The sequence below is a fragment of the Lynx canadensis genome, chromosome D1 (assembly GCF_007474595.2).
Source record: "Lynx canadensis isolate LIC74 chromosome D1, mLynCan4.pri.v2, whole genome shotgun sequence".
NCBI lineage: Eukaryota > Metazoa > Chordata > Mammalia > Carnivora > Felidae > Lynx > Lynx canadensis.
In genome coordinates this window covers 30,747,648-30,775,371 of record NC_044312.2, presented here as the reverse complement: position 1 = coordinate 30,775,371, position 27,724 = coordinate 30,747,648, and the positions used below count along the sequence as shown (strand labels likewise).

The window sequence follows — 27,724 nt, the reverse complement described above, 5'->3', positions numbered from 1 at the left end:
TTCTGTCTTTTTCTTTAGAAGCCTTAACCAAGCAAAGTACATACCAGAACTGGCCTATCATGGATTGTATTTGCTATGCTCCCCAATTCATGGAGAGGGAGATAAGGTAAAGGAGACAAGGACTTAATTTAGTTCCTAGTTGAATTGAAAGAATCTGAATCATAATGGAAAACCATTGGCAGCATTTGATGTGATGCCATTTTAACTAGGTCATTTTCACGACTCTGTATCGTGTGTAGCATAAAAAGCATCACCACTTCTATTTGCTGCCTATTCTTCATAACCAAACTGATATTCAAATACTTGGAGGCCATGGCAAATTATTGTTAGGTTTCATACATAAAAAATGGTTCCAGTGTAGATTAGGTAGGAAGAACACTGAACAGGGTGTTATAAGGTTGTTCTGAAAAGACTAGACAGTCATGGAATTTTCAAGTTTTCCTTGGCAATGCTTGGCAAGTTTCATGTGCACTTCAGTGTTTCTAAAATGTTTATATCATTTTAGTTGAGAATTCTACAGAAATATTACTAGTTATCATTCCTGGTTAGTATTCATATGTGGATTTTGCCCCTTGAGCTGCCTTATCAGTATCACTATCTAAACATTGGAGTCAAGGATGTTTTAGCATTATGCTGTTAATACACTTGTATATCATTAATAAAACAAGATCATGCCAAAAATGTGATAGACTGAAGTCATATGACTTTTGGTGGCTGTGCTACACATAATTTCTAGGGCGAGTTACATGGTGGTTAATAAGAAGGTTTGAGGCTCTCGGGCCAGGTTTTGTACACCTGTGTTTCAATTCTGGCTCCACCCTGTCTAGCTGTGTATTCTTGTATGAGGTACTCAGCCTTTCCAAAGCCTCAATCTTCTTAGGTGTGTCAGGAGGAGTAAATGAAAGAATGCCCTTCAGATGCAGAGCATAATGCTTGTTGTTTAGAAAATGTGCTATATTTTATAATTTATTATACCGTTATCATTTCTGTGTTTAAAGTATGGCTGTGTTAGAACTCACATGAATGCTTTCAATTTCCATGCTCTTGATAACATTGGAAAGATTAGCTGGATTGGGAAATTTATGCCTTTAGGTCCACAGTGCCTTTAAAGATGTAGGATTTTTTTAATTGTGAAAGTATTGACTTGATGTTAGACAATGTCGGGTTCAGCCAGACTTTTAATCACTTGACTTTGGGCAGTTCACCTTTGGAATCTCTTTTATTAGGTGTAAAGTGGAAATAATAATACATATGAAGTAGGAATGCCTTGCTTACCTCCTGCAGTTTTTGTGAGGTTTAAGATCAAATATAGTAAAATCTAGTAATACATATGAACTTAACACAATGCCTGCCACATATTTGGTTTTCAGTACATGTTTTATTTACAGAATGAATGAATTGGTTAGGTGAGTAAATTATATGAGAAATGTTGGAAGGTGCAGTGTAAACTTCAGGAAAATTCAAGTGTAAAGTATTCTTGTTTCTGTAAGAGATTCTGTGAGAGATTATCAGTAGCATTTTTTTGCCGTTTAGAAGTGACAATTAATTCTCTATTTGCCCTAATTTCAGGGCTGCAGTTTGAGAGGGTGAGGAGAGAAACTAAATGATATTCCTGTCATTATCTATAAGCAGTGTTTTCATACTGTTTTCATCATGTGTTGATTGAATACTTGGTAATTGTCCAAGAAACATTTCCAAAATGTTCCAAAAGCTGTGTTAATCTGACTTATCTTCTTGGAATGGTTTACTGTGGTCTGCATGTCTATCTTTGAGGCCCTTGAATTCTCAATCATGCCTTAAATAGAATTTTCTTCTCTTCCAGGTTATAGGTTGTGTTTTCCATCAAATGCTAAATGTGATATTAATGGTAGAAGCAGGCGAAGGAGCCCATCGTGCTCCCCTTACTGTTACATCACCAGTGATCAACAGTAGAAACCAGGCAGTGCAGTTCATCAGGTGAAGCACACACAGCTTGGCATTTTACTCTCTTTATCACTCTCCCTTAAGTCTTCTGGGCCCTGTATTACCGAGGTTACTGACACCTATGGAAACTAACAGATTTCTGTCCTGTTGTGGTTTTGGGATCAAAGTAAAGTCCCTCAGAGCTCCTGTGGTTCATGTGGTCTAGGTCACTGTTGGTAGCCTTTGCACTGGGGCTTTGTTGAGGGATACAGAATCTAATTCATGGGCTAGCACCAGCCTCCAGCTTGATTCCCACCAGCCTGTAAGGCCAGGCACTGAGCAATGACAGTTATTTCTTCTATGTTTTATCATTGCCTCGGTGTTTGCCTCTCTTACAGGTCTGTCTTGTTTTTCCCTTTTCTATTTCTGTCTTCTCTGTGTCTCTTTCTTTTTGTTCCTTTGCACTTTTTCTTGTTTCTTCTCACTTTTCCATCCCCCTTCCCCCTACAGGTAGTACTTCCTAAAGGGAAGAATTAAGTTGATTTTTACTTCTCTAGTAATAATTGATAGAGCAGTTTTCTCTCATGAATCACTTAGCCTCACCTAAAAACTTCTGTGTCTCAGCTTTATTGGGGAAAACATATTTGCTATGTCATTGGCTTTTCTTTCCCTCCTTCATTGAATATTTGGCATGCAATGTGGAGGGAGTGGAATGAAGTGGTAAGTATATGAGAGTGTGTATATGCCTGCCGGTATTCAAGGAATGCAGTGTTGTTGGAGATACGGGGTGTGGTTGGTGGAATCCAGGTATAGACTGTCACGTGATCATTGTGCAACTATCTCTTGCTAGGTGTATTTTTATTTTATTTTGACTACAGATTTTTTAAACATTAAGTACATAAGATACTTTTAGTTCTTCCATTAACAGTTTATAATGTCTCCAAGTTCAGTAGTATACATCCAGTGGTACAGATAAACTTAGCATAAAGATGGGTCACATCTGGGCATTATGTAATCTTGGGTTAAAGTTTGGCAGGTACTGTTACAAATCCAATGAAATAGTAGCATTTCACCGAACTACCACACGGTGGTGCTGTGTCTTAATCTATTATTTACCCTGAAAGGATATACTGTATTTCAGTATTAATGTGAAATTCAATAAATAGTCAAAAGAGTCATTCAAAAATTACAAATTTGCTCCTCTCTGACTGTAGTTGTCTGCTTGGCACCAGCTCTCTAAAACCATACATGGGACGTGGTGAATGGTTTTCTGCTGTGACACTCTGTATTCTTTATTCACTGAGGCAATGTTTGCAATACAGGGTAAATATTTTCAGTATTCAGGCTTTCTAAGACATAAGGGTCATGGTATTTGAGAACAGAGTCAAGAAAAATTGCTATTTTATGTAGTCATAGGTGTATTGTAAACAATGTGGTTTTTATTTATTTATTTTTTAATAGCTCACTTGTGGATGAACTAAAGGAGAATATATTCCCAGTCCTTCGTATCTTACTCCAGCACATCTGTGCCAAGGTACCATTTGCTTTAATAGTATTAGTAATAATAATAATGAAAGGGCATCTGGGTGGCTCAGTTGGTTAAGTATCCAACAATTGATTTTTGCTCAGGTCATGATCTCACAGTTTGTGAGTTTGAGTCTTGCGTCAGGCCCTGTGCTGATGGCACGGAGCCTGCTTGAGATTCTCTCTCCTTCTCTGTCACTCCCCTGCATGCACTCTCTCTCAAATATAAATAAATAAATATTTTAAAAAAAGATTTCTCCAAAAATAATAATAATGATAAAAATATATGTGTGAAGGTAAATATCTGTGTTTGGTTTTTTTGTTTGTTTTTTTAATAAGTTTTTTTAAGTTTATTTATTTATTTTGAGAGAGCACAGAAGCAAGCAAAGGAGGGGCAGAGAGAGAGAGAGAGAGAGAGAGAGAGAGAGAGAGAATCCCAAGCGGGCTCCGTGGTGTCAGTGCAGAGCCTAATGCGGGGCTTGAACCCACAAACTGTGAGATCATGACCTGAGCTGAAACCAAGAGTCAGACACTTAACCAACTGAGCCACCCAGGTGCCCCATGTGTTTGTGTATATATTTGTTTTGGGGAAGAGTCTGTTATCGTTACTGAGAGTAGTTTTATTTAATATTTTCACTACATGTTCCCATGACAGAGTATTCTATTTTGGGTGAAAAACCCTTTTTATTTTGGAAAATTTCACACATATAAATAGAATAGAGTGATGTGTACCCATATTCAACAATTTTATGGCATTAATACACCTATAAGGTATAACTTCCCCAAAATGTATGAACACTAGGGGGTTTTTTTTGAAGCAAATTCTATCATAACCATTGATAACTTAAATATTTCTTATGTGTCTCTAAAGGGTAAGAACTCTTTAAAAACATAACCATAAAATACACCACACACCAAAGAAAATATATAATAATTTCTTAATATCATCAAATATCCAATGTTCAAATTTTTATGATTATCCCTTAAATTTCTATAGCAGTTTAGACAGAGGATTCTTACCTTGAACCCAGTACATTGTAGGAGGTCCATAAACTCTCTGAAATTATGTGCTAAATTTGCATTCCTGAGGAGAGGGCTTATCAATTTCCTATAGGTTAGTTTTCAAAGGTGTCCAAAACCTAAAATTTGTTAGTAATTCCTATAACATTTAAAGATTCACCAAATAGTTACATTCACTAATTTTCCACTTATGTCACAACATGTGTCTCAGTTGTCCTACAGGTAGATATTGGCTGAATGGCCTCTCACTGTTTATGTTTCAGGTGATTGACAAATCAGAGTACCGGACCTATGCAGCCCAGTCCCTGGTCCAGCTGCTCAGCAAACTTCCCAGTAGGGAATATGCTACATTCATTGCTTGGCTTTACAGATATTCACGAAGTTCCAAGGTAGGAGATACGTCTGCATAAAATCTTGGTTCCTGACTCAGCAACCTCCTGACAGCCAGATCTGAATATGCAAGGAATCCTTTGGTATTTATTCCTGTCTGATGGAGATTTTTATGACTTTGTTTTATCAGATCCCACACAGGGTTTTTACTCTGGATGTTGTCTTAGCTCTGTTGGAACTGCCTGAAAGAGCGGTAGATAACACTCTCTCCTTGGAGCATCAGAAGATCATAAAGCATAAGTTCTTGGTGCAGGAAATTATATTTGACCGTTGTGTAGACAAAGCACCAACCGTCCGCAGCAAGGCACTGTCCAGTTTTGCACACTGCCTGGAGGTGTCTGTTACCACTGCATCAGAGAGCATCCTGGAATTTCTGATTAACAGTAAGTGTGGTGACAGTTGTGACAGGGAGCCTGACTTGTGCTTGTGGAGAAACTGGACTGTAAGGGGATCATTCTTTGTTGTTGCAAAAGTAATAGATACAATATGATATACTATTAACCTCATAAACCTGTATCAGTATATTTTATGTGAATAACTTTTTAAACATAGTCATACCTTGGAGATACTCTGAGTTTGGTTTTAGGCCACCCACAATGAAGTGTACGTTGCAATAAAGCAAGTCAAATGAATTTTTTGGTTTCCCAGTGCATACAAAAGCTATGTTTACACTACACTGTTGTCTATTAAGTGGTACTAGCATTATGCCTTAAAAAAGTACATATCATAATTTAAAAGTACTTTATTGTTAGGGCACCTGGCTGGCTCAGTTGCTAGAGCACGTGACTCTTGATCTTGGGATTGTAAGTTCGAGCCCCACATTGGGTAGAGAGATTACTTAAAAATAAAATCTAAAAAAACCCAAAAAACCTTTATTGCTAAAAATGCTAACCATCATGTGAGCTTTTAACAAGTTGTAATCTCTTTGCTGGTGGAGGGTCTTGCCTCTGTGTTGGTGGTTGCTGAAGGGTGGTTGGCTTTGGCAATTTTTTTTTTTTTTCAACGTTTATTTATTTTTGGGACAGAGAGAGACAGAGCATGAACGGGGGAGGGGCAGAGAGAGAGGGAGACACAGAATCGGAAACAGGCTCCAGGCTCTGAGCCATCAGCCCAGAGCCCGACGCGGGGCTCGAACTCACAGACCGCAAGATCGTGACCTGGCTGAAGTCGGACGCTTAACCGACTGTGCCACCCAGGCGCCCCTTTGGCAATTTTTTAAAGTAAGACAGTGAAGTTTGCTTCATCAGTTGACTCTTCGCAAATGATTTGTCTGTAGCATGTAGTGCTGTTTGATAGCATTTTAGCCACAGTAGAACTTCTTCCAAAATTGGAGTCCATCCTCTCAAACCCTGCTGCTGCTTTACCAACTAAGTTTATGTGATATTCTAAATCCTTTGTTGTCAAAGCTCTTTCACCAGGAGTAGATCCCATCTCAAGAAACCTCTTTCTTTGCTTGTCTGTAGGAAGGAGCTGTTCATTTGTTCCAAGTTTTATCATGAGATGGCAGCAACACAGTCACATCTTCGAGCTCCACTTCTGATTCTGTTTCTCTTGATATTTTCACATCTGCAGTCAGAACACATACACCATGTATTAAGTTTGCTGTGTTGTATGGGTATGGTTCATGGTACCTGAAAACAATTATAATAGTAAAGTCGAAGATCACTAATCACAGATCACCATAAATATGAAAAAGTTTTAAATATTGTGAGAATTACCAAAACATGGCACAGACACAAAGTAAGCAAATACTGTTGGAAAAATGGCACCCATAGACTTGTATGATGTATGGTTACCACAGACTCTCAATTTAAGTGTAGTTTCTGTGAAGCACAATAAAGGGAAGTGTGATAAAACAATGTATGCCTGTAGACAAGCCTGATACATTTGAGAGGTCTTTTAAAGTATTTTAGATATTCATGTTTTAGAGGTGAGATTGTTGGCTGCCTATACACTACTTTGCATTGTTGGGTAATGGCTGTATTGTGCCTAGTATCCATTTCAAATGCATACAGAGGAGAACATTATTAATTGTCAGCAGTTTGGAATCTGTCTTGTGTTTAGGCCTAATTATCTTGATTTTGATTACTTTGAATATTTACTTGGGGATTATGATACTATGACATTTTTCCCTCTTATGTGTCTGCTTATTTTTAGGTCCTGCAGTTTCAAGAGCAGACAGCCACCCTGGTACCTTACTGAGAAATTCAGCAGGTAATGGGTCAATATATTTTCCAATATTGAATAATTGTCTTTTTATTTAAAGGACTTGCTGGGTATTTGACATGCTTTTTTCTGTCTCCATATTTACCTATTTTAATATTGAACTTTTTTTCTTTTTCAAGGAAATTGAAATTCATTTCAGTAATATGTAATTTAAATGTGTAATATGTCAGGCTTATATTATTAAGAGGTATAACAATTTCTTACCTCAATGACTGAGCCTTTTTTAAAATTTATTATTTTTAAGCTTTTCCCTATCAGAGGCAAACACTTAACCCTTCTGGAGGCTCAGGAGTGATCAATATAGACAACAGTGGTGAAACTGATGGATCTGGGGGTATGTCAGATTTTATCACTGTCAGATGAATGAATAATAACTGTTGGATTTCAACAACTGTAAGTAGAGTCTAAAAAACTTAGAATTTTTTTCTGACTAATTTATCCTGAAGAATTGGGACATCTTTCTTTCTTCTTAAGAATGGAATAATTTTTATTTTATTATACCTTTAATTGATATCCTTGCATTCTGTTTCATCTTAAGGTAAAGAACAAGCTATGTTCCACTTAGGACGTACTGAACCTCAGTATTTCTGTAATACTTAAGAGAATATTAGCAAATATTTTATTTATTAAAGACAATTGTGAACTCTTGGGATTGCTGACCAAAAAGGGACCAGCTACTAGAGAAAGCGCAGCACAGATTAAATTTGTGTTTGTAGAAAAGTCATCACAAAAAAAAGGGAAAAGATGAAGAATATTATTCTACCCAGTCTTGTTCCTGTTTTTAATTTCTTGTACTTTTTTCACTATGTCATCTTGACTCTGATTAAGGCAACCCAGAGTTCACCTTTAATATATGATAGGGAACTGTAAATCCAAGCTCCCACTGAAAATGACAATTTAGAATTTAGATTATAATTTCTCTTCATTAATAGTATGAACCGTATTTACTACATGGAATGGTTGTGGGGGTCCTCTCTCCCATGGACTCCAGCACAGGATTCTGAATACGAGGGATGCCTGATCTCCTTCATTGACTTACTGAACCCCGAGTAATCTGGATAGTTTAAGTGTTAATGTGATTCAGGGGGGGGAAAAAAATATGGACTAGATAGTAGGTAGACCTGGAGCCTACTCCTAGATTCTGTTTCTGTCTAGCTGTGTGGTCTTGAGAAAGTCACTTTACTTCTCTGGGCTCCTTATTCATCTGTGAAATGAAATAGCATGAAATAGTGGGGAACACACTAGAAAGGAGAGGCAGTCTGAGTTCTTGTATCAATTCTGTTGCTAAATAGCTGCTTGACTAAGACATGGAAGTCAGCAAAGCACCCTAATTGTCACTTTCTGAATCTGACACTTTCTCCACCTTTCACAGAGGGGCGTTGTCAGTCTATGAAAATAATGTTAAGAGAAGTGGTTTTTCAAGATAGATAAGTGAGAAAATATGTGTATAGAGGTTTAATTATATAATTAGATTAATTTATTCTGTTAACATTTATTTGGTCCCTTCTAATCTGTGCCTGGCATTGTAGATACTGACTTTAATAAAACATAGTTCTATCTGTTGGGGAGCAATGGGAGTAATAAATATACATGTATACAGATTTTACATATTTTTATATATATATACAATAGTAAGGTGTGAGATAAGTACTGACGTCAATCTGTAAAGTGTCATGAGGATAATTATTTATTTTGGCCTGAAAGATTAGCATGGAATTGGATTTATATGGCTAGATATTAGCATGTGTTATTCAAATTATGAGCAGTAATTCAATTTATATATTATCCGAGTTTCTAAAATATAAAAAAAATTATTCTGGAAAAATGTTGAATGTGTTGACTCCAGTCTTAAGTGCTAAGTGCTTTCTTTGTGGTGGGTCTTTTGTTTTGTTTTTGAGATGTAATTCACATACCATAAAACACCATTTAAATAAAGTTTGTGATTTAATGGTTTTTAGTGTATTCACAAAATTGATCAATTTTCAGAATATTTCCTTTGCCAAAAAGAAACCCTGTACTCATTAGCATTTACTCCCCATTCTCCCCTCCTCCAGCCTTTGCCAATCACGAATTAGCTTTCTGTCTCTATCAATTTGCCTGTTTTTGACATTCCATAAATGGAAGCATACAATATGTTTTTTTTTTTTTTGTGGATGTCTTCTTAGCATAACATTTTCAAGGTTTGTTTATCAGTTGATGGACTTGGGTTGTTTCCATCTTTTGGCAATTATGAATGATGGTGCTATCTATCAACATTCCTGTGCAAATTTTGTATGTAAATATTCATTCCTTTTGGGTGTGTACCTAGGAGTGGAACTGCTGCTGGGTCATGTGCTAACTCTACCTTTATCATTTTGAGGAACTGCCAAACTGTTTTCCAGAGTGGTCACACCATGTTTCAATCCCACTAGCATGTGTAATAAATCTTATTTCTCCACATCCTTACCAGCACTTGTCATGTCTATTTATTGTAGCCATCCTAGTGGATGTGAAGTATGTCTCTCACTGTGGTTTTGATTTACATTTTCCTAATGACTCGTGATGTTAAGCAAATTTTCATGTGTTTGTTGACCATTTATATGTCTTGTTTGGAGAAGTTCTTTGCCCATTTTTTAAAATGGATTATTTGTCTATATTTTTGAGTTGAGAGGGTTCTTTATATATTTTGGATCCAAATTCCTTATTAGATATATGATTTGCAAATATCTTTTTTTTCTCATTCTGAGGGTTAAATTTTCACTTTCTTGTTAGTGTTCTTTGAGGCATGAAACATTTTAGCCTTCATGAAATCTAGCTATCCAATTTTTTTTTTTTTTTCTGGTTTGTGCTTTTGGTGTCATAGCTAAGAAATCACTGCCTAATTTATCACAAAGATTTACATTTATGTTTTCTTTTCAGAGTTTTGTAATTTTAGCTGTTATGTTTTGCTCTTTGATCAATTTTTAGTTAAATTTTGCATATAATGGGATGTGGGGGTCCATCTTTTGCATGTGAATATCCAGTTTGATGTAGCACCATTTGTTTAAAAGACTTTTTTCTCCTTTGAATGCTCTTGGCACCCTTGTCAAAAATCAGTTGACCATAGGGGCGCCTGGGTGGCGCAGTCGGTTAAGCGTCCGACTTCAGCCAGGTCACGATCTCACGGTCCGTGGGTTCGAGCCCCGCGTCGGGCTCTGGGCTGATGGCCCAGAGCCTGGAGCCTGTTTCCAATTCTGTGTGTCTCCCTCTCTCTCTGCCCCTCCCCCGTTCATGCTCTGTCTCGCTCTGTCCCAAAAATAAATAAAAAACGTTTAAAAAAAAAAAAAATCAGTTGACCATAGACACATGAGCTTATGTACTTTCAGTTCTCTTCCACTGACATTCCATTGTCTTTCTTTATGGCAGTACCGCACTGTGTTGATTACTGGTACTTTATACTAATTTTGAAATCAGGAAGTGTAGGCTCTGCATTCTTGTTCTTGTTTTTCTAGATTGACTTGGCTATTCTGTTTTTCTTATATTTCCATATGAATTTTAGGATCACCTGTCAGTTTCTGAAAGGGAAAAAAAAACAGCTTGGATTTTGGTAAGGATTGATCTGTAGATCACTTTGGGGAGTATTGCCATCTTAACAATATTAAGCCCTTTTGTCCATGAACATGGGATGCCTTTCTGTATATTTAGATTTTCTTTAATTTGTTTCACTGATGTTTTTTCAGTTTTCATTGTACAATTCTTGCTCTTTAAGCGTGTTCCTAAAATTTTATTCTTTTTGATGTTATAATAAGTTACCTTGGTTTCTTAGTTTCATTTTCTAATTGTTCATTGCTAGTTTTTACAACTGATGTTTGATGATTTGATCTTGTGTCTTGCAACCTTGCTAAATCTGTTACTAGCTCTAATTGTGTGTGTGTGGATTCCTTAGGATTTTCTGTATATAAGCTCATGCCATCTGTGAACAGAGTTTTTTTTCTTTCTTTTCCATCTGGATGTCTTTTCTGTCTTTTCCTTGCCTACTTTCCCTGGCAAGGACCTCTGTACAATGTTGAAAAGAATTGGGGAGAGCAGACATCCTCGTCTTTCTTCTGTACTTAGCTTTCAGTCTTCCACCATTGAGTGTGATGTTAGCTGTGAGTTTTTTTCAGAATGGCTTTTATCAGTGTGACAGAGTTTCCTTCTCTTCTGAGTTTGTTGAGTGTTTTTATTATGGAATGGTGTTGGGTTTTACAAATGCATTTTCCTCATCTGTGGAGAAAATCATGCGGTCTTTGTCCTTTATTATATTGCTGTGGTTTTTTATTACATTGATTTTCATATGTTGAGCCAAGATTTCATTCCTGGTATAAATCCCCAAGCATGGTATATAATCCTTTTTGCATCTTGCTAGATTTGATTTGTTGATATTTTGTTGAAGATATCATGTGTGTATTTGCAGGAGATTTTGGTCTATCATTTACTTTTCTTGACATGTATTTATCTGGTTTTGCTCTCAGGGTAATACCGGCTTAATAGAATGAGGTAGGAAGTGTTTTCTACCGTTTTTTTTAAGTGTTTATGAAGAATTGGTGCTCATATTTGTTTTAACATTTGGTAGAATTCTCCAGTAAAGCCATCTGGTCCTGGACTTCTGTACATGTGTGAGAAGGTTTTCGATTTCCAATTCAATCTCTTTACTTGTTATGGGTATATTCAGACTATTTCTTCTTGAGTCAATGTCCATAGTTTTTATCTTTGTAGAAATTTGTTCATTTCATCCAGATTACTTAATATAACATAAAATTTTTCATAGTATTTCTTTGCAAATCCTTTTTATTTCTGTAATGGCAGCAGTAATGTTTCCTCATTCTTTCCTGATTTTAGCAGTTTGAATCTTCTATTTTTTTTCTTAATTAGTCTAGCTAAAAGTTTGTTGATTTTGTATATCTTTTTCAAGGAACCTACTTTTGATTTCATTGACGTTTTCTATTTCCCATTATTTCGTTTTGTAACATACTTCCTTATACATCAGTGGCTCTCCAAGTACTTTGGGATCCCTTAGCTTCTCTCAGCCAATCCTTCAAATTAATATTGTTTTCATAATAATATCATAATATCCTTTAGCAGGTCCTTGAAGTTAATATTTTTTTTCATAATAATATCAAGACTTGTACTCTTCAGCATTATGATTTTGAAGTAGAGATGAGAATCTAGATGTTTTTTATTTAGCCAGACATTAAAGAGTTTGCAAAGATGTAAAACAGTGCTAATATTTTCACTAAATTTTTTTTGGAGGGGAAATATAGTTATTTTTTATTTAAAAATATACTGTGCATAGTGGCATATCTTCCTTTTTTAAAATGAACTGTTAAATCTCTTTACTGGAGATTTTTACCAAAAAAGCCCTTAGAAGTCTTCAGTGATTTTTTAGTAGTGTAAAGGGGCCTGTGATCAAAAAGTTTTAGGGGCACCTGGGTGGCTCTGTTGGTTGAGCATCCAACTTGGGCTCATGTATGTCATGATCTCACGGTTCGTGAGTTTGAGCCCCGTGTTGGTCTCTGTGCTGACAGCTCAGAGCCTGGAGACTGCTTCGGATTCTGTGTCTCCCTTTCTCTCTGTTCCTCTCTGCTCACACTGTTTCTCTCTCAAAAATAAATAAAGATTTAAAAAAAAAAGTTTTAAAGCTGCTATTTATCTTTAGTCTTAAAAAAAAAAATTATGATTTGGATATTCCTTTTTTGTAGCTAAATAAAATAGAAGAGCCAAATAATTCATTCAGAATTTTAGATGTAAGAGCCAGGATTTAAAACTGAATTTTTAATATTTCAGAATTTGTGCCTTTTTAAAATTATAATACTGTGCCCTTTGCATTATTGTGAATACCTAATTATTTGACTTTTCTTTTTTTTTCTACATTATTTCATACTCAGATTTCTCAGGATTTAAAACAAGCTAATTAGTCAGTTTTTTAGAGTATTTTCTCAGAACTGTGTGGTGAGATGTTAGATGCTATAAATATAGTTTTTCTCAGACTGTATAATGATTCTTTGGCATTTCCTCAACAGTGAGATGTGTCATGGGAATGCTGAAAAAGAGAATCAGGGATGAGAAGACCAATGTCCGGAAGTCTGCACTCCAGGTGTGAGTTTTTCTAGGTATTCTTGAATGTGCTCTTTTTTCAAGCACTAAAAATCTGGAAATATTTCATAAAAATTTTGCCATGCTCATTATTTACCTTGTTTTTCACCTAACATTTGTTCATTTTGATCCCATTGTATGTATAAATTACAGAGATGAACTAAAAGGTTTATCTGTTTTTAAAATTCCTGCTGGGTTGTTGACTTTAAGAATTGCATATTTTGGGGCACCTGGATGGCTCAGTTGGTTAAGCATCCGACTTTGGTTCAGGTCGTGATCTTGCGGTTTGTGAGTTCAGGCCCTGGGACAGGCTCTGTGCTGACAGGTCAGAGCCTGGAGCCTGTTTCGGATTCTGTGTTTCCCTCTCTCTCTATGGCCCTCCCGCACTTGTGCTCTGTCTCTCTCTCTCTCTCTCTCTCAAAAATAAACATTAAAAAATTTTTTTTAATACAAAATTTTTTTGAAGAATTACATATTTATATTCTTAATTTCTCATTTTAGAATAGGGATTTTTAATCTGAGGACCATGAATGAATTTTAATAGGGTGCATGTAACCCCCAAAATGGTTTGTAAATACTTGTTTATATAAATGTATGTCAGAGAGAGAGAGAGGCCTGAGTTTTCATCAGATTCTGAAAAGGTGGGATGTTACTGGGTGGAGGGATGGATCTGTACCTCAGAAATGTTAAGAACCACAGACTTAAGTCTTATTTTTGTCTACAGTGTGTCTTTTTTCTATACATAAGTCTTTTTTCTATACATAATTCATGTTACATATGCTTCTTCTAGGTATTAGTGAGTATTTTGAAACACTGTGACATCTTGAGTATGAAAGAAGAGCTATTGCTTCTGCAGGACCAGTGTCGGGACCCTGCAGTGTCTGTCCGAAAGCAGGCCTTACAGTCTCTTACTGAACTTCTCATGGTGAGAGACAGTGTGTTTTTAACATTAAAAATAATTCAGCATACAGGGTACCTGGGGGGCTCAGTTGGTTAAGGGCCCGATTCTTGATTTTGGCTCAGGTAATGATCTCAGGATCATGAGTTCGAGCCCTGTGTCTAGGCTCCATGCCCAGTGGAGCTTGCTTAAGTTTCTCTCTCCCTTTCCCTCTACACTGCCCCCTGTTCACCCCTCCTCCTTCTCACACATGTGTAACTTTCTCTCTTTCTCTCTTTCTCTCTTTCTCTCTCTCTCTCTCTCTCTCTCTCTCTCACACACACACAAACTAAATAAATAAATAAATAAATAAATAATTCAGCCTAATAATTGCCTCTTGCAAAATATTAAATTGACTATTGGAAATTCTACCAGGTCTACTGAAGGACTATACAGTGGAAGAGAAGAGGTATGTTTCAATTACATATGATTATGTCTCATGTTAATATAATTATGGACTCATGCTAGAGAACGCTAGTGATTAGCCTTTTCTTGACTTCAGCTTAAATCTCACATAGAAATATGAGTGGTAAAATAGATTTGGTTAGGCCAGAGGCCTAGATTAATTTTTGAACATTAAGACCTATTAGATGATACTGTCAAAATAGCAGATCCACTAATCCAATATATAATTTACGTCTGCCAAATAATGAGCTTTTGAAGAATTTTTAAAGCCTGTTTATTTCTTTATTTTGTGATAGAAAGCATTAAACAATGCATACTTTGACTTCCTCTGTCAGCTTCTATTTTAATTTCTCTTTGGGATAAATATTTTTTATTTGCTCTTGATCTTAAATTATCAGGGCACCTGGGTGGCTCAGTTGGTTCAGCGTCTGACTTTGGCTCGGGTCATGGTCTCACCATTAATGAGTTTGAGCCCTGCGTCCGGCTCTGTGCTAACAGCTCGGAGCCTGGAGCCTGCTTCGGATTCTGTGTCTCCTTTCCTCTCTGCCCCTCCCTGGCTCTTGCTCACTCACTCTGTCTCTCTCAAAAATAAATAAATATTAAAAAAAATAATTTAATTACCAAAAAGTGCTGATTTACTGTAATAATACAGTAATGACTGTCTAAGTTTAAAATTTCAGTATTCACTGATATACAGTAACTGGAGATTGAACTTTGTTTTAATATATATTTCAAGTGTTGATTTTTTTTTTCACTTGTTTATTTGTACTTGTGTGTGTGACCACACACAAGTCTCAAAACATTGACCACAGCCTCACTGATACATGTTTAGATTTCTGCTAGCATCAGACTTCTTTATGATTTCATGATGTTTAATTCCTAAGGCCCAGCCTGGATGTGTCCAGATACAGAAAGCCTGGCTAACAGGGATCATTCCAGCTGTGATGGACTGTGAGAGCACTGTGCAGGAAAAGGCTCTGGAATGCCTTGACCAGCTCCTGTTGCAGAACATTAAGCATTATAATAAATTCCATACTGGAGACAACAGCCAGGTACTGGCTTGGGCACTTCTTACTCTCCTTAGTACAGAAAACCAGGAACTGAGGTATGTTAATTGTGTGATTTGTTTTCCTTATAGAAAGCCATAAAAGTTGTTATTAAAATTTCTGTATTAGGGGTACCTGGGTGGCTCAGTGAGTTTAGTATATGACTCTTAATTTTGGCTCAGGTCATGATCTCATGGTCATGGGATTGAGCCCTGCATAGGATTCTGTGCTGACAGTGCAGAGCCTGCTTAGGATTCTCTCCCTCTGTCTGCCCTTCCTCCTCTTGCACATGTGCACGCTCTCTGACCCTCTCTCAAAATAAAAAAATAAACATTTTTTAAAAAATATTTCTGTATTGATCTTGGAAAATCAGCTTTCCAAATTACTTAATATATGTGAAGACTCAATTTTGGTCTTTTTTTTTTTTTTTTTGACCCAATTCAAATCTAGCATTTTCATGATGACAATTTTCTGTGAAGCCTTTGATCTCCTCCTTTGCTTTTCTCTGAGTGATTTTAGTTTTAATTGATGTCTTAATATATAGCAGAAAGCACTGATGGATATGATGTATTAATATTAACTTTCCATAATACTAGTTTTTATGAAAGATGACTTCTTAGTTCTTAGAAATTAAACTTCTGACATTTTATTGGATTAGTTGACTTAATACCACTGCAGTATTCTTTCCCATTAGATAACATTTGCCGAGTGTACACTATACAGTGAACACTGTAATGAGGAGTTAGCACCTATAACGGTGTATTTTAATCTATATTGCAGTAATCTTACAATCAGTTTGACTATTTTTTTCCTTTTTTTTTATCATGTAGGAAACACTTTCCTATTTATTTACATGTAGTTATGGAGGAATTATCATACAATAGAAACATAATAGATTTTTTTGATCATACAATACTGTTCTGTGGTCCTGGCAAAAATCACCTAATCTCTCTGAACGTTGGTTTTCCCATTTGTAAGAGCAGCCAGTTGGATTACATGATCTCTTCAGGTCCCTTTTTGTATTAAAACACTATGACTGAAAGCATATTCATTCATTAAATATTTTCTCAGTACCAGCTATATGCTTGGCTGAAATTCTTAGAAAAGAGGAGAATTTAGCAATAGAATCACTTACTTTTTTGATTTTCTTAGGGACATCTCAGTAAGCAACCACAACATATTAAAATTCAGCATAAAAAGTAGTAGCCATTCTTCACAAAAAAGCAGGAGAGGCCTACTATATATATAGCTCATGAGATGCTGTTGGGAGGTTTATTTCATTTATTTTTATTTTTATAAAACTTTTATACTGGAATATAACATGCATAGAAAAGTATAGTAGGTCAGTACATAGGTCAGTAAGTATAAAAAAGAAAATATACCCATGTAACTACCTCCCAGGTCAAGAAATAGAACATTGCTAAGCCCAAGTAATACCCTCACACTCCTTCCCATCACTGTCCTTCCCTTGTCAAAGGTAACCACTGCTGTGATTAGTTTCCTCTGTTCTACGACTTTATATAAATGGAATTATGTGGTATATATTCTTTGTGTATCTGACTCCTAATACTCAAAGCAATAGAAGGCTCATTCACGTTATCGTGTGTAGCTATAGCATATTCACTTTCATTGCAGTTTTGTGTGTGTGTGTGTGTATGATTTTATGAATAAAACATAATTATCCATTCTGTTGATAGATAATTGAGTTGTTTCAATTTTTAAAATATTATATATAATGCTGCTATGGATATTCCTGTACACATCTGTTGATACACAGGTACATGCATTTCTGTTGGGTATATACCCAGGAACAGTGTTGTTAAGTACATTTTTAGGCACCTCTAATGGATACTGCGAGAAAGTTTTCCAGAGGGGTCATACCAATTTACATTGCATTCCAGTAGGTGTGGGATTTATAATGTTCACATTTATGAATTACCTACTCAGGTCTCTAGCCTTCCTTTTATTTTTTTATTTTTATTTTTTTAATGTTTTTATTTATTTTTGAGACAGAGCATGAGCAGGGGAGGGGCAGAGAGAGAGGGAGACACAGAATCCGAAGCAGGCTCCAGGCTCTGAGCTGGCAGCACAGAGCCTGACATGGGGCTCGAACTCACGGACTGTGAGACCATGACCTGAGCTGAAGTCAGACGCTTAACTGACTGAGCCACCCAGGTGCCCCACTGGCCTTCCTTTTAGACTGTCACTCTTTTGCTTGTTCATCTGAAAGTGTTCACTATATATTCTGTAGACAAGCCATTGTTATATGTATTGCAAATGTCCTTTTCTACCTCATGATTTGCCTTTTTACTCTCCTGATGGTATCTTTTGATGAGTTCATTTTGTCAGTGGTTTTCCTTATGGTTAATATATTTTTTAGAGAAGTTCTTTTCCTACCTCAGGGTCATATATTCTCCCATATAATCTAGAAGTTTGTTTTTTTTTCTTTCTTCCTTTTATGTTTAGGTCTTTAGCTTACTGCAATTAAGATGTGCCATAGTTTCCTTCACAGGCCTTGTTTTTTATTTTCACATAAGGGAATGTGCTTATATATATTTGAAGTCAGAAGGAAAGGGGGAGATAGAAAATACTGAGGATGAATGAAAGGAATACTTAGTGGAGTTTCTGAAAAAGAACAATATTATATGAAAGGACTCACTTTATAAGGTAGAAGGAGAGAACTTCAGAAATAAAAGGAAACAAAAAAATACAGGAAGGGGAGCACCTGGGTAGCTCAGTCAGTTGAGTGTCCAACTCAGTTCAGGTCATGATCCCACAGTTTGTGAGTCAGAGCCCCACATCGGGCTCTGAGCTGACAGCTAGGAGCCTGGAGCCTGCTTCAGATTCTGTGTCCCTCTCTCTGCCCCTCCCCCACTTGCACTCTGTCCCTCTCTCAAAAATAAACATTGAAAAAAAAAATACAAGAAGAAAAGTACAAAGGAGGAAATCATATGAACTCTAGAGCTTCTTCACCTTCTCTTCTCAGTACAGTAATAGAATATTTACTCAGTACAGTAGTGTCAGAGCATTGTACACAGTAGCCAGAAAGGTGGAAATACCCCAGCTGTCCATGGATGAGTGAAAGGACAAACAAAATGTGGTATATGCATACAACAGGATATTTTTCAGCCTAAAAAAGTAACAATGCTGATGCATGCTACACTATGGATGAACCTTTAAAACATGCTGAGTGAAATGGGCCTGATACAAAAGGACAATTAATGATGATTCCACTTATTTGAGATATATAGAATAGTCAAATGCTTAAAGACAAAAAGTAGAAAGGTGCTTATCAGGGGCTGTGGAGAAGGCAATGGGGAGTTACTGTTAAATGGGTACAGAGTTTCAGTATGAGGTGATAACAGAGTTCTGGAGATGGATAATTGCACAACAGTGTGAATGTGCTTAACACCACTGAACTGTACACCTGAAAATGGTTAAAATGGTAAAAACTCTATTATCTATTTTAACACAAAGAAAAAAAAATATTTGCCCAAAGTTAGGAAGGAGAGTATAGAATTAGGGTCTTAAGTGTAAAGAAGTTTTGGAATAGCCATTATAGAAAATGAGCTATGGTACAAATTCTCAAAGTGTAATGGATGGATTCATGAGCTCAGACTGTTTTGATCATAATATTAAGGTGATATATGCCATTTTTCACTTTTATTCTTTCACAGAAGTACAGTACAGTTTTCCAGAACCGTATGATGATATTGAAGCAAATTGAATGCAGAAGCAGTTACAGTAATCCACCTGTCTTCTATTTAAGCCAGACTTTAAATAGATTTACGAAAGTATAGAGCAATGACACTCTTTTCACTAAGTTTATTTTGTTTTGAGAAAGATTGTTAACTTTTTTTTGTAAAGCAGTGCATCTATGTTAACATGTAATTGGCTTATTATTATTTTTAGATTAATAGATAAATATTTTTAAATTTCTCAGTTTTAATTTTGGCACAACAAATATTGATAGATATGATGGACCACAAAACCAAAGCTCTTCAAGGTGGTCTGTAGGTTTTGAGTTCAAAAGTGCCCAGAAAAAGAAAAAAAAAGCACCCATAAATGAAAAAGTATGAGAGCCACTGAACTTGGGAATGAATTTTTCAAAAAGGAGTATTAAGAAATGTGAGGGCTAGCAGAATAGAGTTCTATAAACATTTGTAAACAAAATTTGTGACTTGTTCTTTGATAAACAGAAAGTAACTAGAAACATCAGCGAATGTTCAGGAAAAGAGACTTCACAGAACAGATGAATTTTGAATTTGAATCTTGAAGTTTCATAAGGGGGCAAAAGGGTATGTCCATGTAAAAGAAACAGCTGGTGCAAAGCCATAGAAGCATAAACAGTGTGCACTGTTCAGGAGCCAGAGGATTTCACTGCTGGAGAAATGGGGCTGGCTGGATATAAAATGAAACTGGAGAAGTTAAGCAGAGCCCAGATACTGCAGAGTTGTAACATAGCATTCTGAGAAGTTTGACTTTAGAGAAAACAGAGTGGGCAGGGGGAGGCTGCTGGTGAATATGAAGTGGATGGGTAATACAGGGTTTTATAAGTGTTAATCTTGAAAATAAAACACCCAGTTATTTTACCAGCAAAATGGGTTTATATGGAAGTAGCACAGAATTGCAATTGGAAACAAGCACACTGTGACAAACCACAAGAAAATCTGGAAATCAAAGGAAAGAACTGTTCTTCTTAAAAAAGAGAAAGTTGGGAGGGGCTGCTTTGAAGAAAAGTCCATTGAAAGAAAGTGAGAGTTCAAGGTGGCGATGGTTTCTCAATGGCAGAGTTGTGACAGACTCTCATTGGCTGGGCTGTTGCTGGGCAAGAAGAAATCCTTCCTCTTGCTGGAGTAGTAAAGGGCAGCTTGTTTGTTCCTCTTGGGTATGGGAGTCCTATCCCTTCCTGTTGGGTTTGTAGTTGATGACCAGTGGTAGGCATGAGAGCTTGCCATGCTGGCCTCCCAGCTCCACTGCCAATGAGGTTTCCTCTATTCAGTTTCACAGGAAGGGTAGCAAAGGTGCTTATGTTGGGTGACCAGGAGCTGACTAGAATCTAAGAAAACAGGCTACCACTGAAGTGATTTAAGTTAAAGGTGATGAGGGCCTGCATCAAGGATAAGGCAGTGGGCATGAAGAGAATGGGGTATATTTAAAAATGTTTAACAAGGGGAAGTACAGAGGTGGTAAAGGTTTGATTTGAGGGTTGAAAGAGATCAGTGTACTTCCTCTACTCAGGTTGCTCACAGTCTAGTGGAAAGAGACAAAATAAATTCACAGTTTGGGTAGACTTTTAGGAGGAAAGAGGGAGGGCATAGAGCAGTTTGGTAGTTTTTTGTCTTTGTTTTTGTTTGTTAATCTTTTTCCTTGTTTTAGCTATTAATGGTGGCAAGAGGTGAATTATTCCCAGAAGTGGAATAAATAGAAATTAACCAGGCAGCCATAATAGAGTTTCCAGACAGAAAATAACAGTGCAAAGGTTTAGAGGCCTGAAGGCTCCATGAGGCTATCCGAAATAACTGGTCAATGGGATTACTGTTGACTGAGGTATGGAAAGCAGAGGCAGGAGATGGAGCCCAATTTAAATGTGTGCTTGCAATGCTTTGACATGTCTGAGTGGAGAGCTTTTGGTAATGGATGAGATCACCCAGCGTTCAGTTGTAGATAAGAGAAGAGGACTAAGAATAGAACTTTTCAAAATCAGCCATAAGAGTGATTTGAAAAAAGGAATTAGTGAAGGGAAAAGAACAGAGATCCAATAAGTAGACCAGAGTACAAGGGCAGAGAGAATGGTCAATAATGTCTAGTAGAGGTGATGGAAAATGGAGACTAAAGATAGTGGATTGATTTTGATACTAGGATAGAGGTCAGTGGTGCTGTACAAAAGACACAGGTTGCTCTCTATTGAAAACATTCTGACTTGGTAGGGAGTGGCTTATGATCAACAATGGGGCTAATTGAGGGGTAAGCTAAATGAGGGAGGCTTTGGAAACTGTTGAACTCATGTGGAAGGGTGTGAGTTGTCCTAAGAGCCAAATTTGAGGTTTCAACTGGAAGTTCAGAGAATTTTTCCCCATTCTATTCATGTCTTATAGTAAACATTACTTAATATTTTGTGTGATTCTTTTAAATAAATTTTAAAATATTTACTGATTCCATGTGTTGTTTTTGGACCATAATCATATATGAGTTATGAGTTACCTGCAGTAAAACTCTAGATGTTTATAGACAGATTTTTTAACAATAGATAATTTATTAAAACAATTTGTATGGGCATGCTTATTGTATATAGATGTGTTTATTTTGTTACAGTTGCCTTCTGATGCTTTTAGAATTCCTTTTTTTCTTTTTTTCATTTAATGAGAAAGTCTTGGGGTGTGTGTGAGCGTGTGTGCGCGCGCATGTGTGATCACATGTGTGTTCCTAGCAGTCTAAGGAAAATTAATTGTGGGAAGAAGTGTATTTTTCACTTTACTTAGATATATAACACTGCATTTGTGCCATGGGTAATGTTTTCTCATCCAGTGCTGTGGGAGGAAGTCAAATAAATTACTTAAAACAACAAGTGACATAACACAAGCACTTTAATATACCAGAAGTATTTTTTTTGTTTTGTTTTACTTTTAAAGTGTTTGAAATATGTATTTCTGAATGGTATTGGTGGGTCATGGCAAAGTTTAGCTTGTTTAATATCACCATATTTAAATGCTAGGGTGCCATTTCTATCCATTCCTTCCATTCAAAAAACAACAGTGTCTACATTTTTTTTTGTCACTAAAACCCTATAAACTGTGGATGTATTTGTTATTGGTAACCTATCCCTTAATGTTTGTATAGAAATTTGGGAGGGAATGAGGATAAGAAGGGTCTCAAGTGAATTACGAAATTTTATTCTTTGCTTTAAAAAGAAATACTTTAGAAGGGGAGAAATAAATGTATCTTATTCTGTGTAATAAAAATTTTAAAGATACCTGATTTGTTATCAAATATGTCACTGGCCAGGAACTTCTGCATTGACTTCCATGTGCCAGGGGAGTCCTGGAGCAGCAGAAGTTGATAACCTTTCACTGAGGGCTGTTCTGAACAGTTTTGTATATTTACAGTTACAATTCTGCTTTCCCATCTTTTTTCCAGCCGCTATTTAAATAAGGCTTTTCATATCTGGTCCAAGAAAGAGAAATTCTCATCCAGTTTTATAAACAATGTGATATCCTACACTGGCACAGAACATTCTGCACCAGCCTGGATGCTGCTTTCCAAGATTGCTTGCTCATCACCCAAGCTGGACTATACCAAAATAATAGAGTCCTGGGAGAAAATCAGCAGGTTTGCATGCTTGTAATATAGTTGTTGATAGACACTAAAGATTCTTGGAAACAAAGCTCATGCCTTAAGGAAGTGGGCGTTTCCTAACTGTTTGTATACGCAGGTCTTTAAATTCTGGCATAAAAACAAACATGAAAAATAAGAATCAGTTTTAAGCTTTCAGTTTTACCCTTTGTCCAAGTAAATTAAGTGCCTTAATGCTCCTACAACTTGACTCCTAAACCATGCTTCCTTACATTCCTCCAGTGTTAACAATCCAGAGAGTATTTTGTTGGTGGCAGTGTTTTTTTGTATGTTGATATTCCTTATGCCCTTTTCCTAGTCAACAGAATCCCAATCCAAACACCTTAGGACATATTTTATGTGTTATTGGGCATATCGCAAAGCATCTTCCTAAGAGCATGCGGGACAAGGTGACTGGTGAGTGTGTATTGGGGAATCTTGAAAAAGCTTTGCCTCTCACTTTAAATATATTTTAAGCAGTTAAATTTTGAGGGTTTTAATTTCTTTTTAGATGTGGTCAAGTGTAAGCTGAATGGATTCCAGTGGTCTCTAGAGTTGATCAGCTCAGCTGTTGATACTTTGCAAAGACTCTGTAGAGCATCTGCAGAGACACCAATGGAGGAACAGGTACACTAGGAATTCTCCTGGATATGTTTGTTGTTTATCTGTACTTGGACATGTTACTCTGTTGTGAAGTTTGAGGAGTGTTCTCGGTGGAGAACCTATAAGAAATGGGTAGTCCCCAGCAGCTGATACTACAAGGAAACATTTATGTGACAAGCAGTTGACATTCTCTGAGAAGATCTTGGCTACTCATGACACACGGTTCCCTCAGGAAGTCACCACCTTGGTTCTGGGTACAAGTGCCTTCTAGGAAGGCACACATTCTGGGCATATATTTTCTAATGAAAACTGCACAGCTATTTTTTAACAAGTTGTAGCCTGGATGCTTACGATAGCTTTGTATCTCCTCCTCCTTCACTTCTACCTCATCCAAGAAGCTTAACCAATGATTCTCCACCTAGGCAGGGCGTTCCCTCCAGATCAGAAGATTTCTGATCATTTGATAGGTCATTCTCCTGGAAAATACCTGTCCTGTTACTAGAAGGCTAAGTTACTCTAACACCTCTTGCTTTATCGGAGCCTACAACTGATGTTCTCTACAGATGCATACACACAAAGGGTTTTGTGTGAGACAGAGCATTACTTTGACTCCCTAAAAAGGTATCCATATCAGTTTTAATAATAAATTATTTTACTGCCATGTATTCTATTTTTATCATGAAATAGACTCCTAGACAAAGCTAATCATAATGAAAAATTTTAGGGCTCGGGTGATAAATGATGATTTTAGAAGTCAAAGGTTAATTTAAATAATCGCTGGAATATATTTAAGTTTCCCAGAATAAAAATACCTTTGCTTCATCTGAGCTACCCAGCTACATTCCTTTGCTTCCTTTTCTTATATAAGTTCCTTAAAGAGAGTCCTTCCTTGATAAGTTACATCTTCTATTTGTAGGAACAGATATAATAAGAAAGTATATTATAACTTTTTTTTGCTTAGGACTTAAAACAGGTTAAAATGTACTTACCTAAAAATGCCCAGCTCTTTCCATGTAAATGGTGTCTGGTGTTTTCCTGGCATGTACCTTTTGGCTCATCTGATGAAAGGGATGCTTGTTTTGTTTGATTTTTCTAGCCGTTTATCTCTTGATCCAAGAAAAATTTTTAAATAAGGAGCATTACCTAAGTAGGGAGCATATTTGAATAGCAGAAAACAGGTCAAAACAAAGCAAAAAGGTGGTCACAAAGAAAGAATGATATAGGAAAACTGGGGAGAAATTTATATGGCAGATTATGAAACAGTCATCCCGCATTTCTCAGTGGCACACATCTGATTAATGGCAGAGCCATGCCTAGAACTAAGGCCTCTGATTGTCTTCCCAGTCTTTTCTTCACCAGCACTGGCTAGAGGAAGAGTGATCTATAGTACTTGGGGGGAGTCAGGGCCAGAAGCCACTGGCTTACTCACTAATGGCCCATAGTCGTTAGTTACATCATTGTTAGAGTCTGTGAGGAAGACAGAGTTATCTTAACATTTAAAAATTGAGAACTAGAGGGGTGCCTGGGTGGCTCAGTTGGTTAGGTGTCCGACTTTGGCTCAGGTCATGACCTCAAGGTTTGTGAGTTCAAGGCCCGCTTTGGGCTCTGCTGACCGCTCAGAGCCTGGAGCCTGCTTTGGATTCTGTGTCTTCCCCTCTCTCTTCCCCTCCCTGACTTGTGCTCTGTCTTTCTCTCTCTCTCAAAAATAAATAAACATTTAAAAAATTTAAAATTGAGAACTGGAGAGAGATTATTACTATGTTAGAAAAAAAGGCCACAATTGTAGCTTTGGCAATACCACTTCCCTTGGTAGTAGACACTGGACTAAGGCCCTGAGATTTTCCAGAATCTTAAGATATTTTATTTTTTTAAACACCTTTTTAACATTTACTTATTTTTGAGAGACAGAGACAGAGCACGAGTGAAAGAGGGGTAGAGAAAGAGGGAGACCCAGAATCCAAAGCAGCCTCCAGGCTCTAAGATGTCAACCCAAAGCCTGATGCGTGACTTGAATCCACGAACCACGAGATCATGACCTGAGCCCAAATCGGATGCTCAACTGACTGAGCCACCCAGGCGCCCACAGAACCTTAGGATATTTTAAATCTGTGTGACCTGGTTGTTTCCCCTAAACATACTTCTCTTTTTCTTTTCTCTATAAATGAACATTCTATATTTTACTGCAAAAAACAATTGCCCAAAGAACAGATGATCAGGATCTAGCTCAACAGCACTGTATATGAAAAGACATAGGTTTGGAGGCATTGTTGCTATAAGCTTGGTACCAGTTAATAGTGTTTTGTGACTGGGGCACCTAGATGACTCCATCAGTTAAGCATCTGGCTCTTGATTTCAGCTCAGGTCATGATCTCACAGTTCATGGGATCGAGCCCCACGTCACTCTCCTCGCTGACAGCAAGGAGCCTATATGAGATTCTATCTCTCCTTCTCTCTGCCCCTCCCATGCTTTCTCTCTCTCTCTCTCTCTCTCAAAGTAAATAAATAAACTTAAAAAAATAGTGTTTTGTGGCTATTGAACAAAATCTATGAGATCTTGGACTGTATTAATGGAAATAGTGTCTACAGTAAGAGGGGTGATGGTCCTCTGTATACTGGTAAAATCTAAGTCATATGCTCTTTAAAAAAAAAAAGTTTATTTATTTTGAGACAAAGAGAGAGCATGCACGCTCAAGTGGTGGAGGGGCAGAGAGAGGGAGACAGAGAATCCCAAGCAAGCCCCACACTGTGAGTGAGGAGCCTGACATGGGGCTCAGTCTCATGAACTGTGAGATCTTAACCTGAGCCAAAAAAGGGTGAGATACTTAACTGACTAAGCCACCCAGGTGCCCCTAAGTCAGCATGTTCTAATTTAACTCCAGTGGCAACTCTATAGAGAAATGTTGATAAAATTGAATATATTGATGGGAGAGCAATTTGATGAGGTGATTACAAAGCAGGTTGTATAAGGAACAGCTAAAGGTCCTGGGTGTTTAGCAAGAAGGGAACAACTATGTGAGATAGGCTGCCTAGCTAAGTTGAAATACAGGAAGGACCATAAAATGAAAGAAGAATTAAATTTATTTGGCATCACAGAGAACTGATTTGGACCAATGACTGGAAATTGCAAGGAGACGAATTTTGGCCAACCAAAGAAAAGCCATACAGAGGTCTGCCTACAAAGGAGGGATTTGCCTCAAAACATGTCCTGGGTCATTGGAGGTGTTCACAGAAAAACTGAACAACTTGATATGAATCCCGTGTGGAGAGAATCCCAGAATTAGATGACCATTACAGTTCTCTTCCAGATTCTGTTATTCCAAAAGTTTCTAGTCCAACCACCCAGCCCAGTTCTAGGCTTGAGGCCTCACATAAGTTAACCTTTGTCTTCTTGCCAGGGTAGAGCATATGGATTTCAGAAGCTCTCTTGCCCTGGCTGTGCAACCTATTAAAATCTTAAGTGCAATAATTCTTTAAAAAGTAATAAAGACAATCATTTTGAAACATTTTAGGCCAAGTCAGACTAAAAAACATTTGGATCATAGTGAAAGTTTCCTGCAATGGTAAACATTGAACACTGTTTTGCAGTAGTGCTGCTGGGCCCCAGCTCCTCACTGACAGTGTGGAACCTGCTTGAGATTCTCTCTCCACACTCTACCCCTCTCCCCTGCTCGTGTCCTTTCTCTAAAATAAAATAAATAAAACAGTGTCTTCCTAAGTCACCCACAGCATAATAGGGCAGACACACATGGAAACAGGTGATTTCAACATAATATGTAATATAATTATTAGGAATAATATAATCATTCCTAAAAGAGAAGTGAACATAGGGTAATATGGAAGTCTTGGGTTGGAGCCACTTAGTTCAAGCTGGGTATTTTGGACTGGCCTCCTACTGGAAATGTAGTCAGAGTTGTAGAATGTGATTGAGCTCCCTTGCTTAGCATAGAAGTGTTGTGTACCAGCAGTGGTGACCCCTTGAGGTTATTTTAACTAATAAAAAGCACTGAAAACTTGTCTTTAAGGAATACATTTCAAAACGATAACAGATGTTTTTTTTTTTTTTTATTCCTTGTCTTTAGAAAATATACTATTTACTATAGTAGTTACTTCACCATCTACACATACTGGACGAATTGTGATGTTTTTCTCTATTAAAGGAGCAGCACTGCTATTACAGAACTCTTATCAGTTAGGGCGCTAGATCTTCCCAGATATTTGCCTTTTGCTCTTAAAGGTCACATGTAGA

General features: G+C 37.0%; 1 protein-coding gene across 3 annotated transcripts in view; it reads left to right on the top strand.

Annotated features, from left to right (window-relative positions):
- Positions 1-27,724, top strand: part of NCAPD3 (non-SMC condensin II complex subunit D3) — a 62,801-nt gene that overhangs the window by 13,603 nt on the left and 21,474 nt on the right. For 2 of the 3 annotated variants that reach the window (XM_030331632.2, XM_032595039.1), the window contains exons 7-19: positions 19-106; positions 1,823-1,956; positions 3,364-3,436; positions 4,710-4,835; positions 4,967-5,219; positions 6,994-7,050; positions 7,307-7,396; positions 13,083-13,156; positions 13,946-14,080; positions 15,382-15,602; positions 22,681-22,872; positions 23,195-23,292; positions 23,387-23,502. In XM_030331632.2, coding sequence (XP_030187492.1) covers positions 19-106; positions 1,823-1,956; positions 3,364-3,436; positions 4,710-4,835; positions 4,967-5,219; positions 6,994-7,050; positions 7,307-7,396; positions 13,083-13,156; positions 13,946-14,080; positions 15,382-15,602; positions 22,681-22,872; positions 23,195-23,292; positions 23,387-23,502 — 1,657 coding nt within the window. The remainder of the gene's footprint in view (positions 1-18; positions 107-1,822; positions 1,957-3,363; positions 3,437-4,709; positions 4,836-4,966; positions 5,220-6,993; positions 7,051-7,306; positions 7,397-13,082; positions 13,157-13,945; positions 14,081-15,381; positions 15,603-22,680; positions 22,873-23,194; positions 23,293-23,386; positions 23,503-27,724) is intronic. The other variant, XM_030331633.1, reaches the window with a different exon arrangement.